The 27,017-nt window shown below is 45.4% G+C and overlaps 1 protein-coding gene across 4 annotated transcripts in view; it reads left to right on the top strand.

Annotated features, from left to right (window-relative positions):
• Window positions 1-27,017, top strand: part of DENND4C (DENN domain containing 4C) — a 2,555,958-nt gene that overhangs the window by 2,456,881 nt on the left and 72,060 nt on the right. For 3 of the 4 annotated variants that reach the window (XM_069625964.1, XM_069625963.1, XM_069625961.1), the window contains one exon: window positions 12,203-12,267. In XM_069625964.1, coding sequence (XP_069482065.1) covers window positions 12,203-12,267 — 65 coding nt within the window. The remainder of the gene's footprint in view (window positions 1-12,202; window positions 12,268-27,017) is intronic. The other variant, XM_069625962.1, reaches the window with a different exon arrangement.

Genomic DNA, 27,017 nt, shown 5'->3' with positions numbered 1-27,017 from the left:
GCCCTCAGCCTTCCCCCACCATCCCAGCACTTGCCTTCGGGAACCCACTGGCTTGTGTTCTCACAGGTCTGCACTTATATTGGCAGGTGATCACTCATCACTCTGTACTAAGTGATCTCTGCCAGGCACTTACTGTTGCACACAACTGACTCCTTGGCACTTCTTTCTGTGGAAATCCTAGCACTTACCCCCTTTCCTGCCGCTTCTCTCTCTCTCCGTGCACTTTCTGAATGCTCACAAGGCCTAGCAGGCCCGCCTCTTTCCTGTTCATCAGTCTATTCTATTTGTCTTTCATTCCATGTTCCCTCCCCTTTGCCCTGTGGGCGCTTTGAAACACAATTTCTTGATGTATAAGTGCCATACAAATGCACAATAAATAAAATCAGTCTGTGAATTAAGGTTACTGTAATTTTGATTAACTTTTGTACTCCTTATTGGCCGAAACAGCCATTGCACCAACACATAATCCCTATTCTTGCAACAATTTATCTCTTATGCATGCCCGATTCACCCTGGCGAGGCAATGGGCCTGATTCACAGAAGCATTTTATAATGGCGCAATCCCATAGGAATATGCTCTGTGAATCCGGCCCAATGTCTGTTGTTTCACTGCTAGATGTCCCTTTGTCATTCAAGCAGTGATGAAGCTCCTGCGTGTCCAGTCTACAGCCATTTTCAAACACGTATGTATTCAGGCATCAATAAACCTTGTAGTATTGGTGGACTCAAGGTCAGAGTTCACTTTTTGTGACAGGTTAAATCCTGGTGAACCCCAAATGCAACTGGATCTTACCCCCTCAACTGGGAACCATGGTTCGGTCCTAGCCACAAATTATGCTTTTTCCTAGTGAACAGTAAACCTACTGAGCGTCTTTTGTTTCTGTCCGATCCCCCTGGTTAGCTCGAAAATAGAAAACCCACCTGGGTTCTATGTTGTTTTGACGCAGTAAAATACTTTGTGGTAGTTTACTTAAATAAAACATCTTTTTTGTTATGTTTTTCCTTTTTTTGGTTAAATCGGGGGTTCTCCCAAACCTCCTACCCCATCCCAATCCAGCGCCCCTCCTTCCCAGACTACCTATGCCCCCTACACTTTGATACATATATATGTATTTACTTGCCAACAAAGTCGTTTTGTTGAAGTCAAGTACACAAAGTATTTTACATGTTATTTCATATGTCTATAAACACAGGAACATATTCCAGTGAATGTGTGCACAGTAGTTTATCAAGGGATTCAGTAGGTGACGGCAACTGGCTGAGGAAAAATCTGGATTCCTTTCCCACACAGTATTGTCTTTCTGCACATTCCCAATGTATTGATTTAGACCAGTTCCAGGATAGTCCTTCGGCGGTACCTGGGGTTGAATGATAACCTTAACCGCGTGAGGTGGCTGTTTTCTCAAAGAATTCACACATTCACAGCTGGACGTGCGACAGCACCAGCTTCTTTAAGATCACTGCTCAACTTTAGCTCCCCTCTCCTCCCTCGCACATTCTCACCAGACTGACTTCCATGTGCTACAGTTTCTGGGCCATTGGAACTTAGATTGGCTTGTCTTCCTCTGATCTGCAGAGGGGGCATGGTTCCACATCCCCTTCCACCAGAAGCATTGGAAGACCTTCAATTCATTGGCGGGAGCATCCACTACCAGATGCAGTGCTACTTTGCCTCAGCCACAGTGTTTGCAAAATTAAATAGTTGTATCAGCCCAACATTGTAGATTGAGGGTCCATGTCTTGTCTTACCTTGTTAGCTAGCTCGTGGCAGCAAGATGACAGTGGCTAGAGGCCTCAGGCAGCACGCGGTCTTCTGCATTCCCTGGGATTTTTCCTCAATATCAGTAAGTACTTGACCCTTTGTCACCTCCAATTCATAGGTGTGGTTCTGAGCATAGATTTAAGCCTGGCATTTCCTCTCCCAGAGAGAGTGACAGATATACAGGCTGTTAGGTCTTTGAGACCCACTACTGGTGTAGGGTTCTGGGAAGGTAACCTGAGTGTATCCCCCAAGGTTTCATTCAGAAGTCCGAACATAACATTTCCTTGGAATTGATAAGCAGTTAGGCTGAGACTTGGGATATTAGGGGTTTGGTGCAAATTACTATTAACAAACAAAAGAGCTTGTCACTCTAGATTGTCCACCCAGATTACAAAACCACTATGTATAAATACATATGGTTCTATAGAAATCCCTTGGTGGTATGTTATTCCAAAATAGTTCACTTATTGTCATGTTTTCACTGCGCCCACCCCATACTTTTATTCTACCCACACCCCTACCAACCCTCTATGCCCCTATATCCTCTTGTTTATACCCATCTGTTACCACAACAAAGTATCCTACCACAAAGTCACTTTTCACTCAGTAATTTCAGTTGGCGATACCACGAAACACAACACATGTTTTAAGTCAAAGGTACAGAAAGAAAAATGGATAAATATGCATAATCATTCACAGTTTAATGTCTAAAATAGGACACACCACACAGTTTAAATATCTGTAATATGAACCTAATGTGCAAGGAAAAGATGTTAAATTGAACAGTGACGCTGTGTCGGAAGCGGCTGTACGAGCGAGCGAGACAGTGTGGCTTGACACATTCTCGTTGCCCTCTAAGTCCTTTCCTCTAGCCTTTCCCCCCCCCCATTCATTCTGAGTGGGTGCTGGCCTCGGTGAGGACGGATGGACAGCCGGAGCTCTGTGGAGTACTGCAACTAAGGGTGCTATTCTGAGTGGAGATCGATAAAGAAAAGAGGTAAGAGATCTCCTGTTTTATGCCCCATTCGTTACTCAGGAGCCCGCATCAGTCTGCCCATGTGTCCGAGAGTCTAGGATTCCAGGACTCTGTGTCCCGAGCGGAGGCGGAGGCGAATGGAGGCTAAGGGTGGTGAGCATTGCTAGGTGCGGTATGCGCTTGTTGTGCCGTCTGCACCATTCTTTGATCTCCATTCTTTTCTGTTGGTCATAGCGCTGCCTCTCTCACAGCCCGTGTATTTTCTCTGGTTAAACTACGTGTTCTTTGGTCTGCTGCAGTGTTAAACAAAGGTGGGGAGGGCCATGCCGATTGTGGCGCATCCTTGAGGGAACCTCCTTGCACTACATTGGGTTTTTTGGCAAGAGTGGATCTTTTTACTTGAATTGACACTACCTTAAAGTTCCCAGCCAATCTGCATTTTTTTTTCTTTCTTGCCAACACACCCAAAGTTGTATAAAAGGTGAAGCTCCGCCAGACTGTACTGGAGCTGTGCAAAGTAATCGTGATAATTGTGTTGTGGAGTCAGCAGGAGGATAGGCTTTGTGCTCCGGTGCTCTTCCGTGTGGATTTTGCTGCGGCTGGAGCCACGTGCTTATTCCGCTGTGGGAGGGTCCTTGAGAACTGGTGAACTGTGGCAGAGGGTGGTGCTTTAAAATCTGGTGAACTGTGGCCGCCCAACCCCCGCCTACTCGGAAGGTCATACCCCTCTACCCTTACCTAATCTCCCTTTGTAGCAGAGTGGTGCTAGAAGGTGTCGACGAGTGGTGGTGAAGTGGTGCTTTACTTCTGGAAGTCATCAAAAGAATATGGAAAAATTGAGATCCTCTTCCCTGCATTGCATAAAAACCCGACGGCAGGTCAGGAGAGGTGTGGTGGGGTCAGAGCCCCTTGTTGACGACTGTGTCTTTCCACAAGGGAATGATTCAACAAACTCAAGGATGAAAGGGCTGTCATTGCTAACCTCAATGGAATCAGTTCCGAGGGTGGTTTCGATGCCCATGATAAAAGGGGGGGCCCTCATCCAGGACCGTTGATGTTGGGGGCAGGGCCTCAGGCCAAGATCCCAATCCTTCACACATCCCCAAGTTCCAGTGTCATGGAAGCGCATTTGCCCCCCATGGAAGAAAATGCTGTGGATAAGAAGCCCGACCAGTGCAGTGCTTCCTGAGCTGGTTGCCCCCGTTCCCAGCATTAATTCCTGTTTGCAACTAGCGGCCTTGAGTGTTAATCCATCAGGAGCTAGGGGAGAAAACGAGGAGCTGGCGAGTAAGCTGGCCAACAATCTCTTGGACCTCACGGTTAAGATTGCTAAACAAAAAAGACTAAGTCTGTCCAGGGTGAATGATTGTTTAAAACTCTTGGATAAATCCCTCCTGGAAGCAGAGGATCTGGTGGATAGAGAGGCTGACGATATATTAGAGTCCGTCTCACCGAAGGAAGGGGAGTGCCATGTACTGTCTGAGGGGGATGATCCTATGAATGTTGCACCAGTGGGAGCGGCGGCCAGTTCTATTAACAGCCTCAATATACCTCCGGTGGAAAATAGCCTGCCGCATAGGAGGGAATTACGGCCGACTACCTCGGGAAGTGAGGTGCCAACGGAGTCCTCCTCATCAGGGAGCATGTCTCCTGATTACTCCCCCAGGATTCATGAACAACGAGGAAGAAGAAAAAGAAGAGTCATGGATGGTGGGCCAGGAGTAAACCTAATGCAACTGCAGTAACTTGTGATGGCCTCCTTGTCTATTTCCCTAGGGCCTTTCACGAAGCTGTATGAGAATCTAAATGAGTCCATTCAAACCCAATCAGCTTTGATTGGTGGACTCTTAGAGAAAATGCAAAACATGGAGGCTCTGGCAATGAATGTTGATAAGAGACTCAATATGGAAGCAGAAACCTCTCTTATGTGGCAAAATAGACTATGCGATTTGGCTAGCCGTGAATCAGTACATAAGGCCCTCATGATGGAAGCCCTCTTACAAGATTGTAAGTGGATGAGGGCTCAGATGAAAGGGTTGACCAGAATGCTGTCTCTCGTGAAAGAAAGTACGGTCAAATCCTCTACGATTCAGCCATCAGGGCCTGGCGGGCAAGAGCCAGTGGTAGATCTGACAGGGGCTAATGAAGCCTCTGCAGCGAAGAACATCTTCTCTGTCTTCAATTCAAAGAAGGACCAGAAGGCCGTGGGGATAATGGAGGAAGGCCCGCGACAGGATATTTTGGAAAGTGCCACTGGTGTTCCACAGGTGAAGCAAAAACTAAAAGTGGCGATTAAACCCAAAAATATGCCATCCAATGCAAGAAAGAAGGCGAAGGGCTCTCACGCCTTCCTTAGGAATATTAGATCTCCCCCCATGCAACTTAGCCTTCCTGCTTCTAAGAAACCTTGGTGCGATCTGCCCCCCTTACCAGACACCTCAACAGGGGAGCTGAGCCTGCTGGTTGAAGAACTTGAGAGAGCAGATGAGGATGCCCAATGGAAAGATGTGAGTAATTCAGAATGGAAATTAATTGAAAGCCTCTTGGAATTGAGGGCCCCTGTGACACATCTGGAGGACCAAATGATAAAGAAAAAGTCCTCACGGGTGGCAGCCCCTGAAAAAAGTCTGCCGCTGGGCCATAAAATGGAAGAAAAATTGAAGCCCAGTGAAGCATCAGCTCTTTTCAAAAAGGGTGTGAATAAGTTGGAAAAGGATTTAGGGATCTTCAAAACACTTGAACAAAGAAGGATGGCTGTGCTTAGTGTACCTTCTAAAACTAATGAGAGATTGGTCAAAGCCAGCCAAAGACCCATTGATGAAATGGGTTTTGGTTTGAGGTCCTTGGTGGAAATGAGAAGAGGTGGTTTGGGGGCCAGAAATAGGAATCGGTCAGCTAAGTCCGGTATAAACCATGTCCCAGACAAGGAACTGAGATGGGAGGTGGCTAGGGGGGGGATTGAAAAGCCCCAGCTCCCCCCGAAAAAGGAAGAATTGAGTCCGAAGGTTTGTTTGGAAAGGACGGAGAGCGACTCCAAGATGATGTTGCTGAACAGAGGAAATGTTGTACGGTTGGTTAACACCATAACCCCGAACATTAAATTAATGACGGAGGATATTAAGATCGTGGAGTTTGTTGAAGAAAAAAAGACAGACTGGATCATATTGCATCTCTCCTCCCAAGTTATAAAGGATTCCTTGTTGGCACTTAGTTCAAATCCGAAGGGTAAGAATTTATCTCTAACGGATTTTCATGCCCAATTGAAAAGGAACTGGAAAATGGCGACTTCAACAAGGGCTCTGACCACTGGAAATCCAGCTCAAGGGGTTGAAAAGAGGAAAGAAAGTAGTAATGAAGGATCCAGGAAGCAATTTAAAGAGTTGGAGCTGGAGGTTAATAAGAAAGATGTACATTCACAGAAGTTTACAGTTGCGAACCATGGAGAGTTGAAGGATTTAACTTCTGCTACCACAACAACATCCTCCTGGTCATGGTTAGCAGGGGCATTGGGTCGTCCTGGAGGGCGTTAGACTGTTAGGGAAAAGGAGCTGAACCAATTGAGGATAGGCTGCTGGAACACTAGAGGGTTTCGAAGTTTGTTTGGGGGTGGGATGCTGGCTCTGAATGATATTGATATCCTTGTGTTCCAAGAAACTTGGTTAAGGGAGCCACCTCAATGTGATGGGTATGTGGTGTTCTTAAACCCAGCACCAAAAGGGCTGTTGGGCCGCCCTTTTTCTGGCCTATTGATGATGATGAAGAACGACTTGGGATGGTCAGTGACGGCCACAAAATGCCCCAATCCCTATGTCCAGGCAATATACCTACAGAAAGAACAGGAGGGTGGGAACTTTTCTTGGGTATTGCTCAATGTTTATTGGCGAGTCAATATGGGGAAGGACTTCGACTTTACGAATTCTAGAACTAACTTGATTGATGAGGCTGTTTGTGAGGTGGAAGGAGTTAAGATAGTGTTGTGTGGTGACCTCAATATTAAATTGTTGGATAAGACTGGGACAGTGTGTGATGAGAAGGAATGGAAGGAAAGAGAGAATGAATTGATGCTGAGCATGAAGCTGCGTGAAATGCACTTGGTAAATGGTCAAACAGAGGGAGATATTCCTGGTCGCCCGACATGGAGAAGTGGATCACTGACATCATGTATTGACTACTGTTTTATCTCGAAAAATCTTAAGGAGAGTATTGAGAAATTTGTGGTTAGTCCCCAGTCCATCAGTGATCATAACTTACTGACCATGTGTTTTGGAGGTGTAGGAGTTAGGGGTTTGAAGGATGTAATGTAAGAGGTTGAATTGAGGAGCTGTGGGCTTCGTCTAAGATTAAAAGATTGAGGTCAGGAGGATCAATAGAGACTATAATAGCCAGGTGCTGATGGATCCTGGGAATACGGACTATAGGGGTCTCCTCAAAGAGTTCTCTAAGCCAGGTGTACGGAAAGGGGATTTGCCATGGTCAAAAAAGCATGAATATGACCAGGATCTAGTTACAAAAAGAAAAGGTATGCGCAGAGCATTGAAACAGATAAGGGGTGACTCCTGCTCTGGGAAAAAATAAAGGATAAGAAATATTTGTCAGACCTATAAAAATTGGTGTAGAAGCACACAACATTTGCGTCTCCAGCAAGACGCTGAGTGTATGCTGCAAGCGGTCTGTAAGAAAGACTCCAGAGCTACATGGGAGTTAATCAACAATGGTGGTGTATTCTGCCACGAGAAGTCCTTGGTGATGGTGGCTGAGAGAGATTTGATCAGCCACTACAAATCCCTGTTTTCTGATCCGGGAGAGGGTCTGGCTACTCCCAAAGTCATGGGTAGGGATAGATGGAATTTTGCTTTAGATGACCATGATGTAAGCCTTATGATTGGAAAACTGAGTGCTTCTCGCGTGGCGGGACCTGATGGGATCTCGAATTATGAATTAAAAAAGAACAAAGAACATTGGGCAAGTGTTGTTCTAACAATGTTTAGACAAATCATGATTAATAGAACCATAACTGAAAGTTGTTGAAATGAGGCCTTAATTGTGCCCATTTTTAAAAAGGGCGATATGTCTGATCCCCAAAAACTATCGGCCTATTGCCCTTTTGGATGCGATGGGAAAGCTTTTTGCAATGCTTCTTCTGCGCGACCTGAAAAAATGGGCGGAAGGGAATGGAATTTTGGACCCTAGGCAAACCGGTTTTGTGAGGGGAGTGGGCACCTCCTTAAACCTCTTCCTATTGAATTTACTAAAAGAAAAGAGCTTGGAGAAGGGATCGACACTGTTCTTGGCCTTTATGGACCTCGAACAGGCGTTCGATAGTGTATTGAGGAATCATCTGTGGGCGAAATTGCGTATGTGGGGCTGTCCGGTAGATCTGGTAGAAGCTATTGAAGTGCTTTATACCAACACTTCGATCCAAATTAGGCTGTGTGCAGAGGAAACATTATCTAGTAAAATGTTCACCTATCGAGGCTTGAAACAGGGGTGTGCAATTGCGCCACTCCTGTTTTGCCTATATATTTCTGACTTGGGATTTTCTCAGGTGAATGTTCGTGCCTTTTCGCCGACAATTAACGGAGCCCAGGTACCGTGGATCCTCTTTGCGGACGACCTGGTCTTCCTTGATTGTACTCCCATAGGCCTTAAGCGCCGTCTCCAAGCTTTTGAATTGTACCTCAAAAGTAATGGTATGAAAATTAATGCAAGGAAATCTAAGATTCTGCCGATGAAGAACGCAAGACAGGTAAAGAAAGAGAAATTTACCTGGAGTGTGGGAGGAATCCCCTTAGAGACGGTGGATTCAATAGTTTACTTAGGGGTTACTGTCAATAGAAATGCTAATGAGGTTGCTCACTATGAATACCTATGGCAGAGAATGATTCCTTTGGTCAATCAGGGCAGATTACTCCACCGGAAATTTGGTAAATTCACATTAATACCGATCATTACCTTTTACAAGCAGAAGGTGGCACAGATCCTAACCTATGGAGCTTAGGCGGTTTTCCGCCTCTCATATGATTGTTGGGAGAAATTGGAGGGTCATTTTTGTCGTAAGATATTACATCTGCCGAATGATCTCCCAATGTGTACAATTAGGTTTGAATTGAGACTACAGTCTTTGGAATCATTGGTAACTTGGAAGACGGTATCGCTATATAGGAAATGTGCCTTGGAGAGTGTTGAAAAACCATTGAGTGTGAGAAGGAAGTTGTTGCTCAGAGATTGGATTACCACTTTAGATCATTATGGTGCTCGGGGGTTCAGACAATCTCTGTCCGTTGAGTGGGGGAGAGTTAATAAACTTCCAAAGTTTATGATCAAATTCCCTTAATCAAAATATCGTGACCTTCTTCTCGGATGTCGTCTAAACATCCTACACACGAGAGATTTTGTTTAAGAGGAAAATGGCTGGGGTGGAAAATGCAAACTATCGGTATTGTAAGAGTATTTGCCATGTGGAAACCTTGGAGCATCTGGTAATGAACTGTGAAGCTCTGATTGAGACCCGAGCATTCTTTCTAGATGAACTCTTATGGACAAAATCAACTCTTACAAGTGGGGAATGGTGGAACTGGATGTTAATTGGTGATCAGCCCCGCTTGGTTATTGCTGCAATGAAAATGCTTGTTGTTGCGCTATCCGATCAGGAGGGGAAGAGGGAGGGAGGGAGGGAGGTAGGGTGTTAATGGAATTTTGAATGGATGTTGCTGATTTTAACTCTCTAATGGTCTGTTTTCTGGGGAATTAGTGGGATGGATTTTGCTCTAGCTCATGGATGATTTTTGGAAATCGAAATGCTAAAGGTTTATTTTTTTGGTGGAGTGGATTTTGTTGTAGTTTGTGGATGTTCTTTTTGGAACAGAAATGTTAAAGGTTTATGGTTTATTTTAAGTTAATTATTGTTTTATACATATTTGACTTTTAACCAATAAAACATATTTAAAAAAACCTGAACACAATGGGTATTTTCTTTTTTTTTGTTTTGTTTAATCTAAGGACAATCCAGCACCTACATGCTATGTTTCATGAGTACAAGCCTTAACCTAGGAACAGAGGGTTCCGATGTTCTCAAGGTAAGTAGCCAGGTTTTCCATACACAAGGGAATTTGTAAAGTATTTCAAAGTCCTGCAATAGGAAGCAATGTGACTGAGGTACTGTAGTCCGTAGAATTCGTTTTTAATAAAAGTGCTAGGAACATCAGACAGGATAACCCAGGCTGAGGTTCCACCACCAAAAGCCAGGCACAGGGGCTGCTGTGTAGAACCTTATGCTCAATAAAATGAATGCAGTTTGGGGGTGTGATCAAACAGGCATGCAACTCAACCCCACGAATCCCAATCAAGACATACTATGACCCCCTAGTTAAGGTGGGGATGTTGGGGACAACTGCTCTTGGCATCTGTTCCCGAGTTGGAGATCCGGGGGTCACGTGTTAAGAATTCTTTGGATGACAGCTTTGACAGCTGGGTTCAGCGATTTTGTGGTTCCATTCTCAATCATCAAACTTTCAGAAAAGTGTCACCACCCAGCTATACTGGGCTGAAGCGTAGGAAGGCAGAATGACCGATCCCATGACATTGGCGGTCCTCCAGAACACCTGAGGCACAAGCATTTGGAATTACCTTGCACAGCGTCTACAGGCAAATGTACAAAGGACAAATTGAAGAATTGAGAAACCAACAATTGTTCCCTGTACCCAATTCTAACAAGGTAACTTTTGTTTCCAGATTGTTTTCTGAAAATATTTCCTACATTTATTCAATTTTTTAAGACAATACAATAGAGCCCTCAACAAAAATATTAGTAGAATCATGGCAATGAAAATATTTGGGGCTATATTACCCCTATCTCAAATGTTCTAAAAGGAAAAACAGTTACAGCATTATGAAAAGCTACCACATCGTAGAACCAATGTTACTAAACCAGTTTATTGCATCAGTCTTGATGAACAAGCTAATCAGGAAAGAACGCCTGAAAACAGTTTACTGTAATGTGCTTCGTTGCCGGCATAGTGTGGACATCCTTGGGCCTTCAAACATTTCTCCCAAGTGCCTTGCTTTCTTTGAATGGTGTGGCGTTGAATGCACTCATGCAAACCCACAGTGACGCCGCCACGCAATGTGTGAGACACTGCAGCATTTCTGTATTGGAGCTTGTGCCCCAGATGCGTATTTGTACTGAAGTGTAGGACGGCTCGCAAACAATGTGAAAACAAATGTATTTGTAATCGGTCACGAAAATATAAAAACATAATAAAAAGATGATACACTAAAGAGTTGCAAGAAACAAATGACAAACGAATATCAGAAAAGTGACTCTAAAAAGAGAGCTACATTTTTAAGCACAGAGCAGCAATAAATATTGGTTAAAATAGGACTAAAGCAAATAACCACATTTCTAATTGTAATATTCAATACAAATGTGGATATGGTAGGAGGTCTGTTTTCAGTGATGCCAATGCTAAAAGGCATTTTACAAAATGATGAAAAATGGGAATGAATGATCAGTAAAGAAACATGTGGGATAAAAACTTAAACAACATCCTGAAAATAAAATGCATGGAGGCTTCTAAAGAAACAAAGATATAAATAAAAGGTAATATGTAGCGAGAGACAAAATATGAAATATGCCATGAACTAGCACACTGGTCTGCGGGCTCCGATCTTTGAAAGGTCAGGTAGCTACTTTGCAAAGAGGCGTTTCTTTTTGGGACATGCGCCAAGTAGCAACATGGTCTTGACTTCAAAAGGTTGAGAAAACATTACCACCTTGACAGTGGGCATTGCTGAAAGCTTTCTAATGTGAGAATGACTTCCCAACTCTCTTCATTTTATCCCTTGTTACAGCTTTAGGACTCTTTCTTTTGGAATGTATCCATTAGAAGAACATGTTGATTTTCCTGATGGATACAGTATTTCTCCTGCAGATTCCTTATTGACTTTGATTACCCATCTAAAAAATTGCTCTAAATTTGTTTTCATCTTTTTGATATGACACTTCTATAATTCGACAGCATATACCATTCTTCATTCAGCATATTTGATGGAGGGGTGGAACTGATCTCACGTTCAATATGGTTTTTAGAAGTACCAAGGATGTCACATATTCTCAGCCGCCTCTGATGATGTGAGGGAACTACATGAGGCTCCTCCGGTGGTTCTAAAAAATAAACTTTCAAACCAGTCTTTGCCAGTGGTAGCAATACTGTATCCATCAGAAAGAACATTACGGAAGGTTAGTAACATATGTATTGTTGTTTGTGCCCAAAGGTATTTGTAGGTTTGATCCCTTTTCCCCATGTATTTACTTAACCTGCTCATGATGCAGATGTGTAGGTAATTTCTGCCTTCACTATTGACTTGTATTTGTTTTGAAAATCTGTCTTAACTTCTGTCTGAACTCCAGTTCAATGGTAGAAAATAGCACAGTAAAGATTAATTTGTTTCTCAATCTTTTACAGAAGTTTGTACAGAGAAATTCTATTCCTCTCCTTAGTGTCTCTTGGAAGGGAGAACATTGATATTGGTAAGTTGTATAAACCACATATTAAAAGTGAATTGCCTTGCAAAGTTAGATTTTTAGTTGAAACTAATTTATAAGAAACAAATAAAAAGTAAAAAAAAAATAATAATTGTGTTCAAATAAGTGTTAAAATTGCCACTTCAAATCTATTCTGTATTGTCTGCATTGATTCCATAGTATGTGCCTGCCACATTGGCCACCTGTATCAATTGCTTTTCCATGCTGAATATATTTAGATACATGTTTCAAAATAAAATCTATGCAGGCCCATTCAGTGTCATTATCTATTTCTTAGTTGCTGTTTTACAAGATGCACACAATAGCCAACTGCATCTGTGAATATTTAGCAACATTATTTCACTTGTCCAGAACTGTACTGGGGGAACAAAAACAAAACATTATATATATATATATATATATAGTGGGATACGTTGTTTTTCTTCTAATATTTCACTGTACTGACAATTAGATGGCTGTGTAGTATGGTATTCATCAAAAAGATATCCCTTTCCTTTTGTTTGACTTAATTTGAGTGTTTGCACATTTGAGTGTTTCTTACTTCTTTGTAAACTGTCTAGTCCAATGAGGGACCACTACTGGCTTTGGTTCTTTGCACCACCAGATCAAGTAGGTATAATGTTTAAAGGGTTTTGGATGTGACATTTTTAGTTTAAGCTATTAACCCTGTTTACCATTTCGACAAGACTTCCCTTGAATTAATTACCTGCCCATCACCGGAAAGGCAGGTTTCCTGGGAATATGGCTTCTCACTCAGCAACATCTCAGCCTCTGAGGCTTCTCCACCGCCCAGTAAGGTAATCCGGAGTCCTCTCAAAAGAAGAAAAAAGCTGCTCTACATGCTGCTTTTCTTGCTGACAAGGCGTATTTACAGTCTTATCAATTTGGACTACTCGAAGAACTGTGCCTGAACCCCCAGATGTGGATCCCCCCCTTTTCTTCGACTAGTTTCTCTGAAAGTATTTGCGTGTATAAGTGTGCAGAAGTATGAGTCTGACACATTGGTGGCATAGCTGTTGGCAAAGACTTTCATTGAGGAATACAAGTTTATTTTTTTTAAAAGGAAATCTGCCTTGCCCTATTTCTAAGAGGGGTTGCCCTGCTTCAACATAGGATTCTGTCAGGATGTCCAGTACAGTAAAAAGTCCATCATCCTGTGTCCAAACCTATTTTCATCCCTTACTTTCTAAACTAAGGAAAACTGTGTATCTTCTTGGTTCAGGAGGATTACACCCTCTTTGTGGGTGATTGTTTAATGTTCACTGTGTGATGAGGAATCAAAAAGAGTTATTCTCCTTGTGTTGAATCAGAAGTTCTCCATAGGTTCTCGGAGATGGTTAATCTGCCAAGTCTATAGAAAGAAAGTCTAGTCAGTTTTATTTCCAGTTCGCACTGTTGGTAGGGGTTGCCTCTGCCCGCCTAACCTCACGCTTCTCACAACTGGTACACAAAGGATGGTGGGGGAATGTCTCCCTTCCCCTGGCCTTTCTCAGGTTCACCGACATAGCAACAAGTCTGATTCACTATCCTGCCAGACTTTTTGATTGGGGGGGGGGGGGGGGGATCAGTTGTTCTTACTGATCTTCCTCTTTTAACAATGGGTCCCGACCCTTATGACTTTTTAACCAAAGTTCACATACCAATGTGTGTGTCCCAGACCCCTGTTTGCATGCTTCTCAGGACTTCCCTGAATTGATGGGGTTCCCAGACCCACTGTTCCGTATATCTCTGATATTTTCCTAGTTAATATGGGTCCCTGACCCTTGTATATGGCTTTTGCAGGGCTTCCCCAACTTCGTATAGCTCTTGCAGGTCTTCCCCCGACTTTGTATGGGTCCCAGAACCCTGATTGCTTCTCGTGTCTTCCCCCGACTTGATATGGCTCCCCAACCCTTGTATATGACTCTCACAGGGCTTCCCTGACTTTTGTATGGGTCTCAGACTCTTGTCCATGGCTCTCTTCTTCCCCTTGGAGCTTCCACAGGACTTCCCATGGCCTTTGCACCTTCTCTGTAACCTGCATAACTGGTTTCTCATTCTCTGTAGGTTGCCGGCTTCCCTTGGTGCCTGCGAACCATGGTTGGGCCGGTTTGGGTTCCATGCTGCGGCCGCTCTGCAGAGAAAGCCCTTATAGGTTTGTGTGATCTCGGTTTTCCACACTGACCAATGTGTAGAGATGCCAGGGATTTGGTGTTTGGTGTTGTGCGAGTAGTCTCCTGTTTTTGGCCCTGCTATACACCAGCCTCCTCCCATCTCAGCATCCCAGACACCCGTCTTTCCGCTTGACCCTCTAGGGTGGGTAAGACCAATTGCGTAGCCCTTCCTTTTTTATAGTCACATAGTGTTCGTATTGAATGGACCGCGTACCTTGGTTCCACGGTAGGCCATTTCCTCCTCAGTAGTTCTTGGTCCCAGTATTTCCACGTATTCCATCTGGGTAGTTTGTTTATTTATTGTTTGTTTATTTATTTGGTAATGCGCATTGTCTGTCTCCCTCGTCTCAGTATGTCCTATGTAGATGGGATCTTCTACTCTACAAATATATTGGAGTGTGTGGGACTACAGAGGATTGAGTATGGTAGGAGGATAAAGGGGACAGATGTGAAGGGTGTACATCGCGATCTCCCATGATAATCATCACTGGTCCACAGAGGTTTTCCCTCCCCATGAGATCCTCCCGCTTAGTACCACCCCCAGGTGTACTATCGGGTAGCAGCATCACCTCTCTGGCCTCATGGGAAGAGGCTCCCATATAGGAGCAGTGGCAACACCCTGGGATTTGTCACAGGGGTCACCTCCACAAAACACATTTTCAAATACAATATTGCCCCGGGCTGCTATCTGCTTTCACGCTTGTTTTAAGGAATAGTCCTAATTTCTTCCACCTCCCGACTGATGGAACATTATTAACCTGAGATGTGTGTTACGTTGGGGATACGACTATGGTATCTGTACAACTCCGGCAACACCCTGATTGCCCAATCTTCCTTGCGTTCTTATTTTTACCCATTCATCTCCAAGGGTTTCTCTGAGGTGGGAATGCACTTCATTTTAGGAACCATAGAGCTTACTTTGGGCTTGCTTCTCGGGCTTAGTTTCTAAGCTTATAATTGCCAGGTGGAAATTTGCAAAGTGAGGCCATTGATGAGAGAGACACTAATATAGGAGGAAGAGACTGAGTGTGATAACAAGGATACCCAATACATGAGTTTTTTGTTAATTGGGCCTTCTACACAAATCCTCTAGGGGCTTCGTATAACACAAGGTCAGTTTGGTCCAGTGTAGAACCTGTCACAGAGGGCCTCAAGAACACACCAACTCCCAAAGATGGTTAGAGGGTTTTTATTAAGAGCTTGAATAGGGCTCAACTAAGGGCCATCTCTCTTTCTCTCCCACTCTTTCTCTCCCACTCTTTCTTTCTCCTTCTTCCTTTCGTCTCCCTCCACCCTAGTCTAGTGTTCCCTATGTCCAAGGTTGTCACTAGAGATTGGTAACCCATACAATATGCAATTTGGCTGCCTGATGGTGGGAGACTAAAAACAACTGCCTTATCTGTCTTACTACAGGGGTTTCTAGGTCAATCATTACCTGATGTCCAACAAGAGTAACAATATCAGTAACTGGTGCCGTCCAAATGCCCAGTTTTCACTCTTTTCCTCTTGCGCTTTTGTTCTCCTCCACCTGATGTTCTAGGCTTTATCTCATTGCCGTCCACTTTCCTCCTCTTCCTCCCACACCTTTCCTTCTCTCACTTTCTCTTTAACCCTCTGATGTCAATTCTACTTTCCTTCCATTAGCCACCACTTTTTAGTCCCACTAATCCCCACTACTTCTGTCCACTGCCACCACGAGCTTCTCCCGGCCACCACGAGCTTCTCCCGGCCACCACGAGCTTCTCCCGGCCACCACGAGCTTCTCCCGGCCACCACGAGCTTCTCCCGGCCACCACGAGCTTCTCCCGGCCACCACGAGCTTCGCTCGGCGCCCACGAGCTTCGCCCGGCGCCCACGAGCTTCGCCCGGCGCCCACGAGCTTCGCCCGGCGCCCACGAGCTTCGCCCGGCGCCCACGAGCTTCGCTCGGCGCCCACGAGCTTCGCTCGGCGCCCACGAGCTTCGCTCGACTGTCACAAATTTCTCTCCACAACCACAAACTTCTCTCCACGGCTACTACTTCCTCCTCCCACTACTTCCTACTCACAGTCCTCTTCCTACTGCTCTCCCCTCTACACTACTATCCACCTCTTTCTTCCACATTCACCCTCCTTTCACTCACGGCATTAGTCTCACTTGCTCACCTTACTCACAATACACGCTCTCACTCACGGCATTAGTCTCACTTGCTCACCTTACTCACAATACACGCTCTAACACCCAAGTACCACTTTCTCTCACCAACCAATACCTCTCCTTGCACATGCTCTGTAATTCTTTTCCACGCTCTGCTCCACGATCTTTCCTTTACCTGATCACTCGGCCTGCCTTCGTCTCCCTTGACCAAATCTAAAGAACCTGTACTCCCTCTGTCTTTCCATGCTCTTCATCCCTGCGGATGAGGAGGTCCTACAAAGGAAGAGAGAAAGCACTGGCCAGCATCAGAGAGGGGTAGGTATGGGGTGATTGCAAGTGGCACTTGGTATCTATAACCAGGCACGTGAGAAAGGGGCAGCATTCTGATGCCCTTCCAAATCCCTGACCCTGCATCTGGGGTAGAATTGGCTCTGGCAAACACCTTAGTAGGCCTCCTGCCTCAGGCTTAGAGTTTTCTCCATCACCCTTTGACAGGGTCAGAAAACTGACGCTGTCGCATCTGCTTTAACTGCAAATGAATAAGATGGAAAAGCACATTTAGCAGCTATTTAGTGAAGTGATCCTAACCTGTTAATCGAGCACCCTAAAGTGTTGCTTGCCAGTGTCTCTGGACCACTGTGCAGAAGTCAAGAAGGTGGAAGTGCTGTACTGATGAGACAGCAATGGCATCACAGACTGGAAGTATCGGAAAGCTAGGCAACAAGCCTGTCCTGACAGACATGACATTACTTCATGTGGGGGCATTATTGCAATGCGCTGAAGAATGGATCCTGGGCGGGCCTGATGGACTAGAAAAAATATTATTTCACCATCACAGTGGAAGGTTGCATGGGTCTGCGCTGCACAGAGATCATGGTAGAAGGATGCACATGTGAATCTTGAGGCTGCAGAATAGGCCGGCTTCATGAAGCCGTAACTACTACTGTTGATATCAAAAGCAGTAATCATGTCCTGCTGCAGCCAAGCCACATGGGCCTTGTGTGTGTGCAGTATGCATTAACCTAGTGTTAGGCAGAATCCTGTGCAGTGCCCTTAGGGACCACTACACACAATTAAGACTACAGGTGGCAATACAAGTTTTACCTTTGGTACAAGCCTGTATTACTATGTTAAAGTGGTAGCAGTAGTGGAGCAGCCAGGCTTATCTCAAGGGTAAAACTTATATTTCCACCTGTAGTCTTGATTGTGTGTAGTGGTCCCTAAGGGCACTGCACAGGATTCTGCCTAACACTGGTGTACAGCAGTGAGGATTTGGAAGTAGAGTGATTACACTTAGAGTGCTGCTATTGCTTGGGTTCAACTAACCACAAGGCTAACACCACTAATTCTATTTAACTAAGAAATCATGTCAAATATGGAAATATACACTGAAGAGGGTCTCTTGAACTACACTACTGAGGTTTTGAGAACCCTGTGTAGGGAGAGGAGTCTCTCTGGTAAAGGAAAGAAATCTGAATTGATTGCAAAGTTAATGGGAAAACAAAGTCTGGGGAGTGGGTCAGAAGGGCCTACCCCTCCAGCAAATGTGGATACTGATGTTTCTGATTCTGAGAGTGTTGATTTAGAAGAAGTAGATGAGTCCTTGTTAGGAAACCCTACAACTCTTTTGCCTGCTCAGAAACCACAATGTCTGTCCACAGGGACCCCCACAGGTCCTACTCTTACTCCTGAGTTTATTGCACTTGAGAAAATGAGACCTGAATTGGAAGTGAAACGTATTGATGCACAAACTGCCACGAAACATCAAGAGTTAAGGCTCAGAGAAATGGAGCTGAATCATAAAATAGAGATGAAGAAATTGTCTGTAGAAAATGCTTCTCTCCCAGAGTCTTCTAGGTCTTCGAGCCCTAAGAGACCCCGTATGCCAAAGGAAATGATTGGTATGTATGAGACTAAACTTGATGTTTTGGATTGGTTAGCAATGTTTGAGTACAATCATGGGATTCAAGGTATCTCAGGGAATCAGCTGATTCCCTGGCTTTTCTCTAGGCTTCCCCCTGTTGCAAGTGATGCTGTAATGGAGTTGGGGGAGGAGGATAAACAGGATTAGGAGTGTGTGAAACTAGCACTAATAGCTAGATTTGGGAAGAACCCCTGCCAGTATCTTAAGAGGTTTAGAACCCTCAAAAAGCATGATGGTACCCCTTGGACTACCTGGGTGTGTGAATGTTTGAAAAACTTAGATGGTTGGGTTAAGGGTTACAAAGTGAACACTTATGAAGGTTTGAGGAATCTTGTAATGTTGGAGTCTATTTTTGATGTCTGCTCCTCCGAGCTTAGACAGCACAAGGCTGATTCAAAGGAGATGGATCATAAGAAGCTAGCTAAGGCTGCTGACTTGTGGGTTGCCAACAGGGATACTCACAGGGATTCTGGGGTCACTCAGAAAAAGGATGAGTGAAAGCAGCCAAAGAAAGACAACAAAGAGAATTCTAATAATTCCAATCCAAAAGAGGGCCCCAACCATAACCAGGGTAAGCCACAAGGGAAACCGAATCAGGCTACTGTACCATCTGGTCCCAAACCAGATGGAGGTCAGAACAAACCCCCATTCCAGAGAGCATTTGGAAAATGCTTTGTGGGCTACCGGACCATATGAAAGGAGATCCCAGATGTAAGGGTAAACCTTCAGGGGTCAACTTTCTCTCCTTAACGTTCTCCCAGGTGGATGAAGTACCTATAACCAGTGGAAACTTTCAGTTACTAGCTGATGAGCCCATGAAAGTCTCAGCTAGTGTTTCTTTAGTGTCCTTGGGTCTTTGGGAACAACAGAACTTAGATGTCTATAACTCAATCCCAGATAATACTAAAGAGTATTACAAAGATAGTGTTCTTGTGAATGGTCAGGAAACCCCTGCCATCAGAGACACTGGAGCCAGCATAACTGTGGTTGATGAATGTTTTTTCAAGGTGGGGGATGTTGCTAAGGCACGCAACCACTTAACCAAGTTAGCTGGAGGCCCTGTGCAAATGGTTCCCCAGTTACCAGCTCTCATCCAGTGTAATGACATGACTATCAGAATACCTGTAAGTGTGCAGAATAACGTACCTGGGGGGGTCCTGCTAGGTAATGACCTTAAAACTCTTGGACTTGTGTCCAGTACCCCCAGGCCTCCCAGCAGAAGGAAACAGGAGCTCACAAGGTCTGCAAGGGAGAGAACCTTGAGAGGCTCTCCTGGGGACATGATAGAAGAAATTATCACCCCAAGTTCACAGGACTGACTTACTGCTATTGCAGGTCAGAAAAAGACAAGGGGGGGAACCCCACATCTGCTAGCAAGAAACCAGCAAGCACTCCTGTGCCCAGAAGGACATCTCTGAGACTGTCCAAGGTCACATCTGTGACCCCTTCACCAGCTGAGGCGGAGTGTGAGGTTCAACCCTGTATGGTTCAGCTAGATACTGAGGAATCAGATCTAGAAGATGATCTTACTCTGGTAGGAGATCTTGACCCTGTTGAGCATCCTGAGCTGCAGTCTTTACTGGCAGAAGGTGGGCCCAACAGGGAGGATTTTAGCAAGGAACAAAGAGTGTGCCCTACCTTGGAAGGTCTTTGCCTACAGGCAGCTTCTCAGCTCAATGGGACTGAGCCTGGGAAGTATAGGTTGCACTGGGAAGATGGCCTCTTCTACAGTGAACCAACTGAGTCAACCCCTGAGACTGCAAAAGACTTGTAGTACCTCTATTGAACCGACTACAGTTTCTGCAGTTAGCCCACGAGATACCTTCGGCTGGTCACTTAAGTTTTAAGAAGACCAAGGAAAGGCTCTCTTTACTTCTACTGGCCTAAAATGGGTTCAGAAGTAGACAAATTCTGCAGAAGCTGCCACACTTGCCAAACCTCTGGCAAGAGTGGAGCCAAGAATGTGGCACCCTTGGTGCCTCTTCCAGTGGTGGGAATTCCTTTTGAGAGGGTTGGGAATGACATTGTTGTCCTCTTGACCCTCCCACATCTTCAGGCAACAGGTTTATCCTGGTTGTAGTGGATCATGCCACTAGATTTCCTGAAACCATACCTATGAGGACTGTTACGGCTCTGGCTGTGGCTAAGGCCCTACTTGGTATTTTTACCAGAGTAGGTTTTCGTAAGGAGGTGATATCTGACTTGGGATCAAATTCTATGTCCCACTACATGCACGCCATGTGGAAAACCTGTGGAGTCAACTAAAAGTTCTTAACTGCCTACCATCTCCAATCCAATGGGTTGGTAGAGAGGTTTAACAGAACTAAGAGCATGGTAGGTGCTTTAGAGGAAACCCTTAGAAGAAAGTGGGACCTTCTACTGCCATGCCTTCTCTTTGCATATGGAGAAGTCCCTCAGGAGGGAGTAGGATTCAGTCCCTTCGAACTTCTCTATGGCCATCCAGTCAGAGGTCCATTGGCCCTGATTAAGGAGGGGTTGGAGAGTGCTCCTTCCCCCAAGCCAGTCAGAGTGACTGACTATGTGATAGGTCTCCGGAGGAAAATGTCACACATGATGGCAGAGGCAAGTGATAACTTGAAGGCTGGTCAAGCTCTGGTCAAACATTGGCATGACCTTTGGCTAACATGGTTGAGTTCTCTCAAGACCAGCTTGTTCTTGGTATGATCCCCACAAGGCAGAAGGCCTTGCATGACAAATGGATAGGACCCTTCAAAGTTGTGGGTAAACTTGGAGAGGTGAACTATCTGGTGGATTTAGGCAACCCTTGGGAAGCTCCCAGAATCTTTCACACCAACCGTTTAAAGGCTTATGTCTCTAGACCTGACATAGGAGCTCTGCTTCTAGCTTCAGCTCAGGAGGAGGAGGAGGAGGAGTTAATCTCTCTTCCAATCTCACATCTGACCAGCAGGATGAGTGCAAGTTACTGTTAAATCAGTTTGCCTCCCTGTTCTCACTTTCACCAGGCTTGACCCCTTGGGGCCAGCATGATATCCTCACTGGTGACTGTTTGCGTGTCAAAAGCAGGGGGTACAGAATGTCAGATAATGAAAGACCCTATATAAGGAATGAGGTCAACAAAATGCTTGATCTCGGGGGTTATAGAACCCTCTACTAGCCCATGGTCTAGCCCAATTGTGCTTGTACCAAAGGCAGGATCCAAGGAGTTGAGATTATGCGTGGACTATAGAGCTCTAAATGCAGTCACCACGACTGATGCCCATCCTTTACCTAGGACAGATGAGCTGGTGGGCAAACTTGGTGCAGCCAAGTACCTCAGCGCATTTGACCTAATGTCAGGCTATTGGCAAATAGCCCTGACAGACCATGCCAAGGAGAAAACTGCATTCTCCACCCCAGCTGGCCTCTACCAATTTAAGGTAATGCCCTTTGGACTAAAGAATGCACCTGCTACATTTCAGAGGATGGTCAATCAAGTTCTGAATGGGATGGAGGACTTCTGTATGGCATACTTGGATGACATTGCAGTGTTCAGCCCTACATGGAAATAACATATTGAACACCTAGGCTATCTATTGCAGGCTCTGGAAAAGGCCCATCTGACCATATAGGCAAGCAAATTTCAAATTGGTCAGAGTACAGTGGTCTACCTTGGACATGAGGTAGGAGGAGGTGAAATAAGGCCATTGCCTAGCAAAGTACAAGCTGTACAAAACTGGGCCACCCCTATTACTCAAACCCAAGTGAGAGCCTTCTTAGGTCTCACTGGGTATTACAGGAACTTCATAGAGAACTTTGGGACCATAGCTTCTCCCTTGAATGTCATCTCCTCCCCAAATTCCTTAAAAGGGTTAGGTGGAATGATGAGTGCAATCAAGCTTTTGAAGATCTAAAGAAAGCCCTTCGTCAAGCTCCAGTCCTAAGAGCTTCCGACTATCACCAACCCTTCATTGTACAAACTGATGCTTCTAATGTAGGTATAGGTGCAGTCCTTAATCAACTGGATGAGAAAGGTAGGGAACACCCCATTTGTTTCATCAGCAGGAAGTTAAAGGATCCTGAGACAAGGTGGGCAACAATAGAACGTGAATGTTTTGCTATTGTATGGTCACTGAAGAGGTTTGGACCATACTTGTATGGATCTACCTTCATCATTCAGACTGACCACCAACCCTTGAGATGGCTGATGCAAATGAAAGGAGAAAACCCAAAGTTACTCAGATAGTCAATCTGCCTGCAAGGATTTGATTTTTCCATTGAGCACAGAGCAGGAAGTCGCCACCAAAATGCTGATGGTCTCTCTAGGATGTTGTAACCGACTAGAGGTATGAGAACCATCCAGGAGTGGATTAAATCCTACTGTCCCTTAGTCTGGGGGGGGGGCGAGTGTTGGGGAGAATTCTCATTCAATGGCTAATTTCCCTTACCTAGTGAGTCCCCCGGCAGCTTTGCTGGATTTTCTGGAGTTATTTCTTTCACTTGGTAAGAGTGTGAGCTTTTCCCCCACACTTACACATGTTTGCCATGTGTGTTTCCTCTGTTTTTGTGATTGTGGACTCTGGGACTCTGGAGTACACCACTTCAGTAGCCCCCTTCTTTTGTGTGTTACACAGCACCTTCATTCAGTGCAGTGGCACAGGGTTGTCTTTTAGACTTCCCCCAACTCCATTTCTGGGGCTGACTACTGTCCCGCAGAAAAGGGTAAAGTTACCATTAACTTTACTTAGTCATTTAACCACAGATCCAGTACACCTCATCTTACATGGAGTACTGAAAGGGGTTAATCCTTAGCCCTTTTTATCTGTACCTCCTAGAGCATTGTTTCACTCTTTTAACATTTAGACTTGGCTGGTGGCAGTGGTATCTACCCTAACTTTTCTACCGCAATTATACTATATAAATGTGGTACTGTTTTAGGCTATTGTATTAGCCTCGAACTTAAACCCGCTTGACCAAATCCTTTTTCTTTTGGCTCCGGTCGAGTTTATTCGCCATTTCTTTTTGTTAAAGTCCTTCTTGTGTTTTACTTTGCGCGGCAAACCAGGTTTGCCTTCTTTTTTCACTGTCTTTTGGGGGGCTTCTGCCAAGAAGCCCTCCTCTAGGCGCCTGGGTGTCTAGGTGGGTTGAATATGAGGGAGGGGTGTAGTCGCCCCCTGCACAGGGTATCCTAGGAAACCCAAGTCGCACTTTGCCATGATTGGCTGAGGTGGTTGTCGGGGCTGGACAAAACCCCTGCTGTGTGATTGACAGCCAGGCTGTGTGAATGGGGGATTTTCACATAAAAGGCAGGTCTCTTGGGCTGGAAGTCAGAGTCGCCACTGGAACTACAAGGAACCGGAGAGAAGCGGAGGAGAGGTCGACTGCTGCAACTATCCCGTACCGGTGAAGCCCTGCTGCAGTCCTGAGCGATCTACCCTTCAACGACTAAGAGAAGATCCAGTCCGGAGTAGTCTTCCCTTGAGCCTGGTGGGGATAACCAGCTCATCTTCTACAGCCAGAGGATTTCCTTCGTGGTCGAAATCGCTGCACACTGCTGTAGTGGTCCGGATCGCCACCTGAAGAGCCTCTCCTGTTTTTAAGGAGCACACCTTTTATTCATTGTCGCTGTGGCTGCTGCATTAATCAAGCACATAATCTGTGCATTAACCACTGTCCACCCCCCGCACCCCCAACTAAGCCTCCTTTGTCTGCACACCAAAATGTTGTTTAGGACTATTAGCAGTAATTGTTTTCAGGCGCACACCAGGTAAATAATTAACATGAACACCAAACCAAACCAAAATTAAATGACTTCCAACTGGCTTTTTTGTACCTGCATGATTCATGTTTCTATCCACCATTCACAGTATTTGTTGGGAATACTCCTCAATATTTATGTCCTGATGAGAAGTTATCTTTTCCGTTTGTCTAGTTGGTGAGTTGATAATTGGCACATAGCATTCATGCACAACATTCCATCAAATAATTTGCATATGCCTGTTTTGTACAGGTAAAGTGTGTTTGATGCTATCATGCATAATATTGGCAGAAATGTTCCATTAGCCTTGCACTGTTCTAATAAACAAATTGCCATCTGCTACTTTGCCCATTTACTATTTGGATAATGGGCAGCATGCCAACTTGCTTGTTTTCCAATAATGTGCATAATTTGTAATTCATATAAACTTACTATACATTTTTTATTAAAAGGCCAATGCATTCTTTCAAATATCAAAGCTATAATCCCAAAACCATTCTGCATAAAGATCATGGAATGATCCAATTTGTGATCAATATTACTGCTCTAACGTGCTTATAAATGTATCATTTGCCATTATTTTTCCCCAAATGTTCCTTTCCCCAAGTAAAGTTCTTTAAATCGTACATGTTTTGACAAAGGTTTGTTTTGTATCCTTAAAAATGTCCCTTTTGCTATTTTTAGTCAACAGCATTCCTTGTAATGACCAACTTCATCTCAAAATAAGGGATCTTTCTTTTTTGCAAGCAGGCCACTTTTACTGAAGCACAGTTTGCCTGGTCTGTCTATAGTACTGCTGAAATGATGTTCAAGGACAAGCTCACACTTGGTGGGATACCTCTGTCAGTTAATCCCCTGTTCTCACCCCCACCACCTCCCCTCATGATGTGCAGGGAACTGCCTCGCAGCACCCGTTTTCCTGCTCGCCCAGCTCCTTTCCTCCGACACTGCTCCTTGATCATGGCCCCAACACTGTCATTACACACTACTTCTAAACAGTATTTGCTGTGTTCCCAGATTCAACACTTGTTAACACTTGTTAACACTTGTTTGACAGTGCTTCAGGCTCATGCCGAATGCTGACAAAACACACTCCGAGTCGCAAGCTGCCTCATCCTGTGCCTGAATTTCCAGCACTGGGTTTGCTCTGTTAATGTCATGTCCTATCTTATATCCTTGCAGCTGTTTTACTTCAATCCTTGCTGTCGTAACCATCAGAACAAGATGTGGTGTGATGGAGTTAGGAGGCTGACGAGGTGTTATAATTCTGGTTACAGACTTTTATTAAAATAAAGAAAAGAACGTGTCTCTTCCTATTTCCAGAGGGGTTTTCCCTATCTCAACACAGAATAACTTGGGTGCTTGTCAGGACGTAAGTCAAAAACCAATATACTGTCCTCTATCCAAACCAACTACTCAATCCCTAGCACTAAGAAATAAACCAAAATGGATTCAATGACTTATCAAAGCCACCAGGAGAATGGTCCCCTTCTCCAGGTGAAAACAATAGAGTCTTGGGCTGCACTCTTACGTCCCGTCCCCTTTCTTCCATACGGCATGGGCGTCCCTTCCAAGGGATGGGAAACGGAACCTTTTTCACCAGAAAAAACCTTCTTCCCCTTTAAATTTAGAGGCGCGCAGGGGTGCGTCCCTAGGAGCATGCGGTGCCCTGACTCTGCCCTCCGACGCCACAACTCAGTCCCCTTTTCCGCGTTGACGGGAACAGGCCGAATTCACCAGTGCTTCTGGGCTTGGCTTCGGCCATGTAATTCCACGCGCGGATACTTCTTCTTTGTCTTTTTTGTCTTTTTATCATTCAGGTACTCGGTCCTCAGGCGTGTCACGCTCCTCCTCGACACATGTTGACTTTCACAGGGTTCAGCAGGTGTCTGCCCTGTAACGGGCTCTTCCCAACTTCAGACCCCCACGCCCTCTGCCTATGTTGCCTTTGCCCAGACCACGGTTGGCAAGCTTGTACAGCGTGTGGCTCGCTGTCCTCGAAAGCGCTGAAGAACAGACTAGCCAGGTGGAGGGAGCTCTTCCAGAAGTCGCCTCCAGAGGACCTCAAGAACTTTGTGAAACATCGAGCCAAGCCCAATGTCGGGCCGATTTTCTCCATTGCACCGCGCAAAGCAGCCTCCTTCCCAGGGACTTTCCCCCACAGGAGGGACCGGTCAGGTCCTTATACCAGCACATGCACCGAAGCTGCTGCAGCTACCGGCCTTCGGGCCGAGGGATCCTTGGATCCTCCCGGTGGTAGTGTGGAGGGACCGGAAGGTTTTTGTACCGGATTGTCATCCGAGGTGCTCAGCCCTTGTACCGGCAATATGGCTGAGGGGCTACGCCCTAGTACCGGCAATATGTCCAAGGGGGCGCATAAATGCAGCTCTACCGACCCCTGGGTCGAGGGTGGCACACCTACCGGGCCTAGGCCCGAGGAGCAGGGTAGGCCTCGTGATCCACACGCAAGAGTCTTGGAGGAGGCTGGGCCCAGCGAGCCGAGCAATACGTTGCAGGCAGCTCCACAAAATGGCCACAGCGCGTATGCTAATGGCACCACAAGCTCCTCCGCCAGTGTCCCTGGCGCAGCTGCTGCCTCTGGCTCCCCAGCCAACCCTGCAGACGATTCAGCACCAGCCTCTGCCTCCTCCTCTCCCTCCGGCCACGGTCCTTGTACCCCAGCCTCTGGCTCCAACTACTCTTCCACCTCCGCAGGATCATCCTGATCCACAGGATACGGACGAGGAGGAGGATCCTGATACGCCATCCTCAGCCAGGGCCTTCCATGAATGTCTTGCAGGGCTGGC

This window comes from Ambystoma mexicanum, chromosome 6p, assembly GCF_040938575.1.
Source record: "Ambystoma mexicanum isolate Mex_15411 chromosome 6p, UKY_AmexF1_1, whole genome shotgun sequence".
NCBI lineage: Eukaryota > Metazoa > Chordata > Amphibia > Caudata > Ambystomatidae > Ambystoma > Ambystoma mexicanum.
This window is presented reverse-complemented; position numbering and strand designations above follow the sequence as displayed.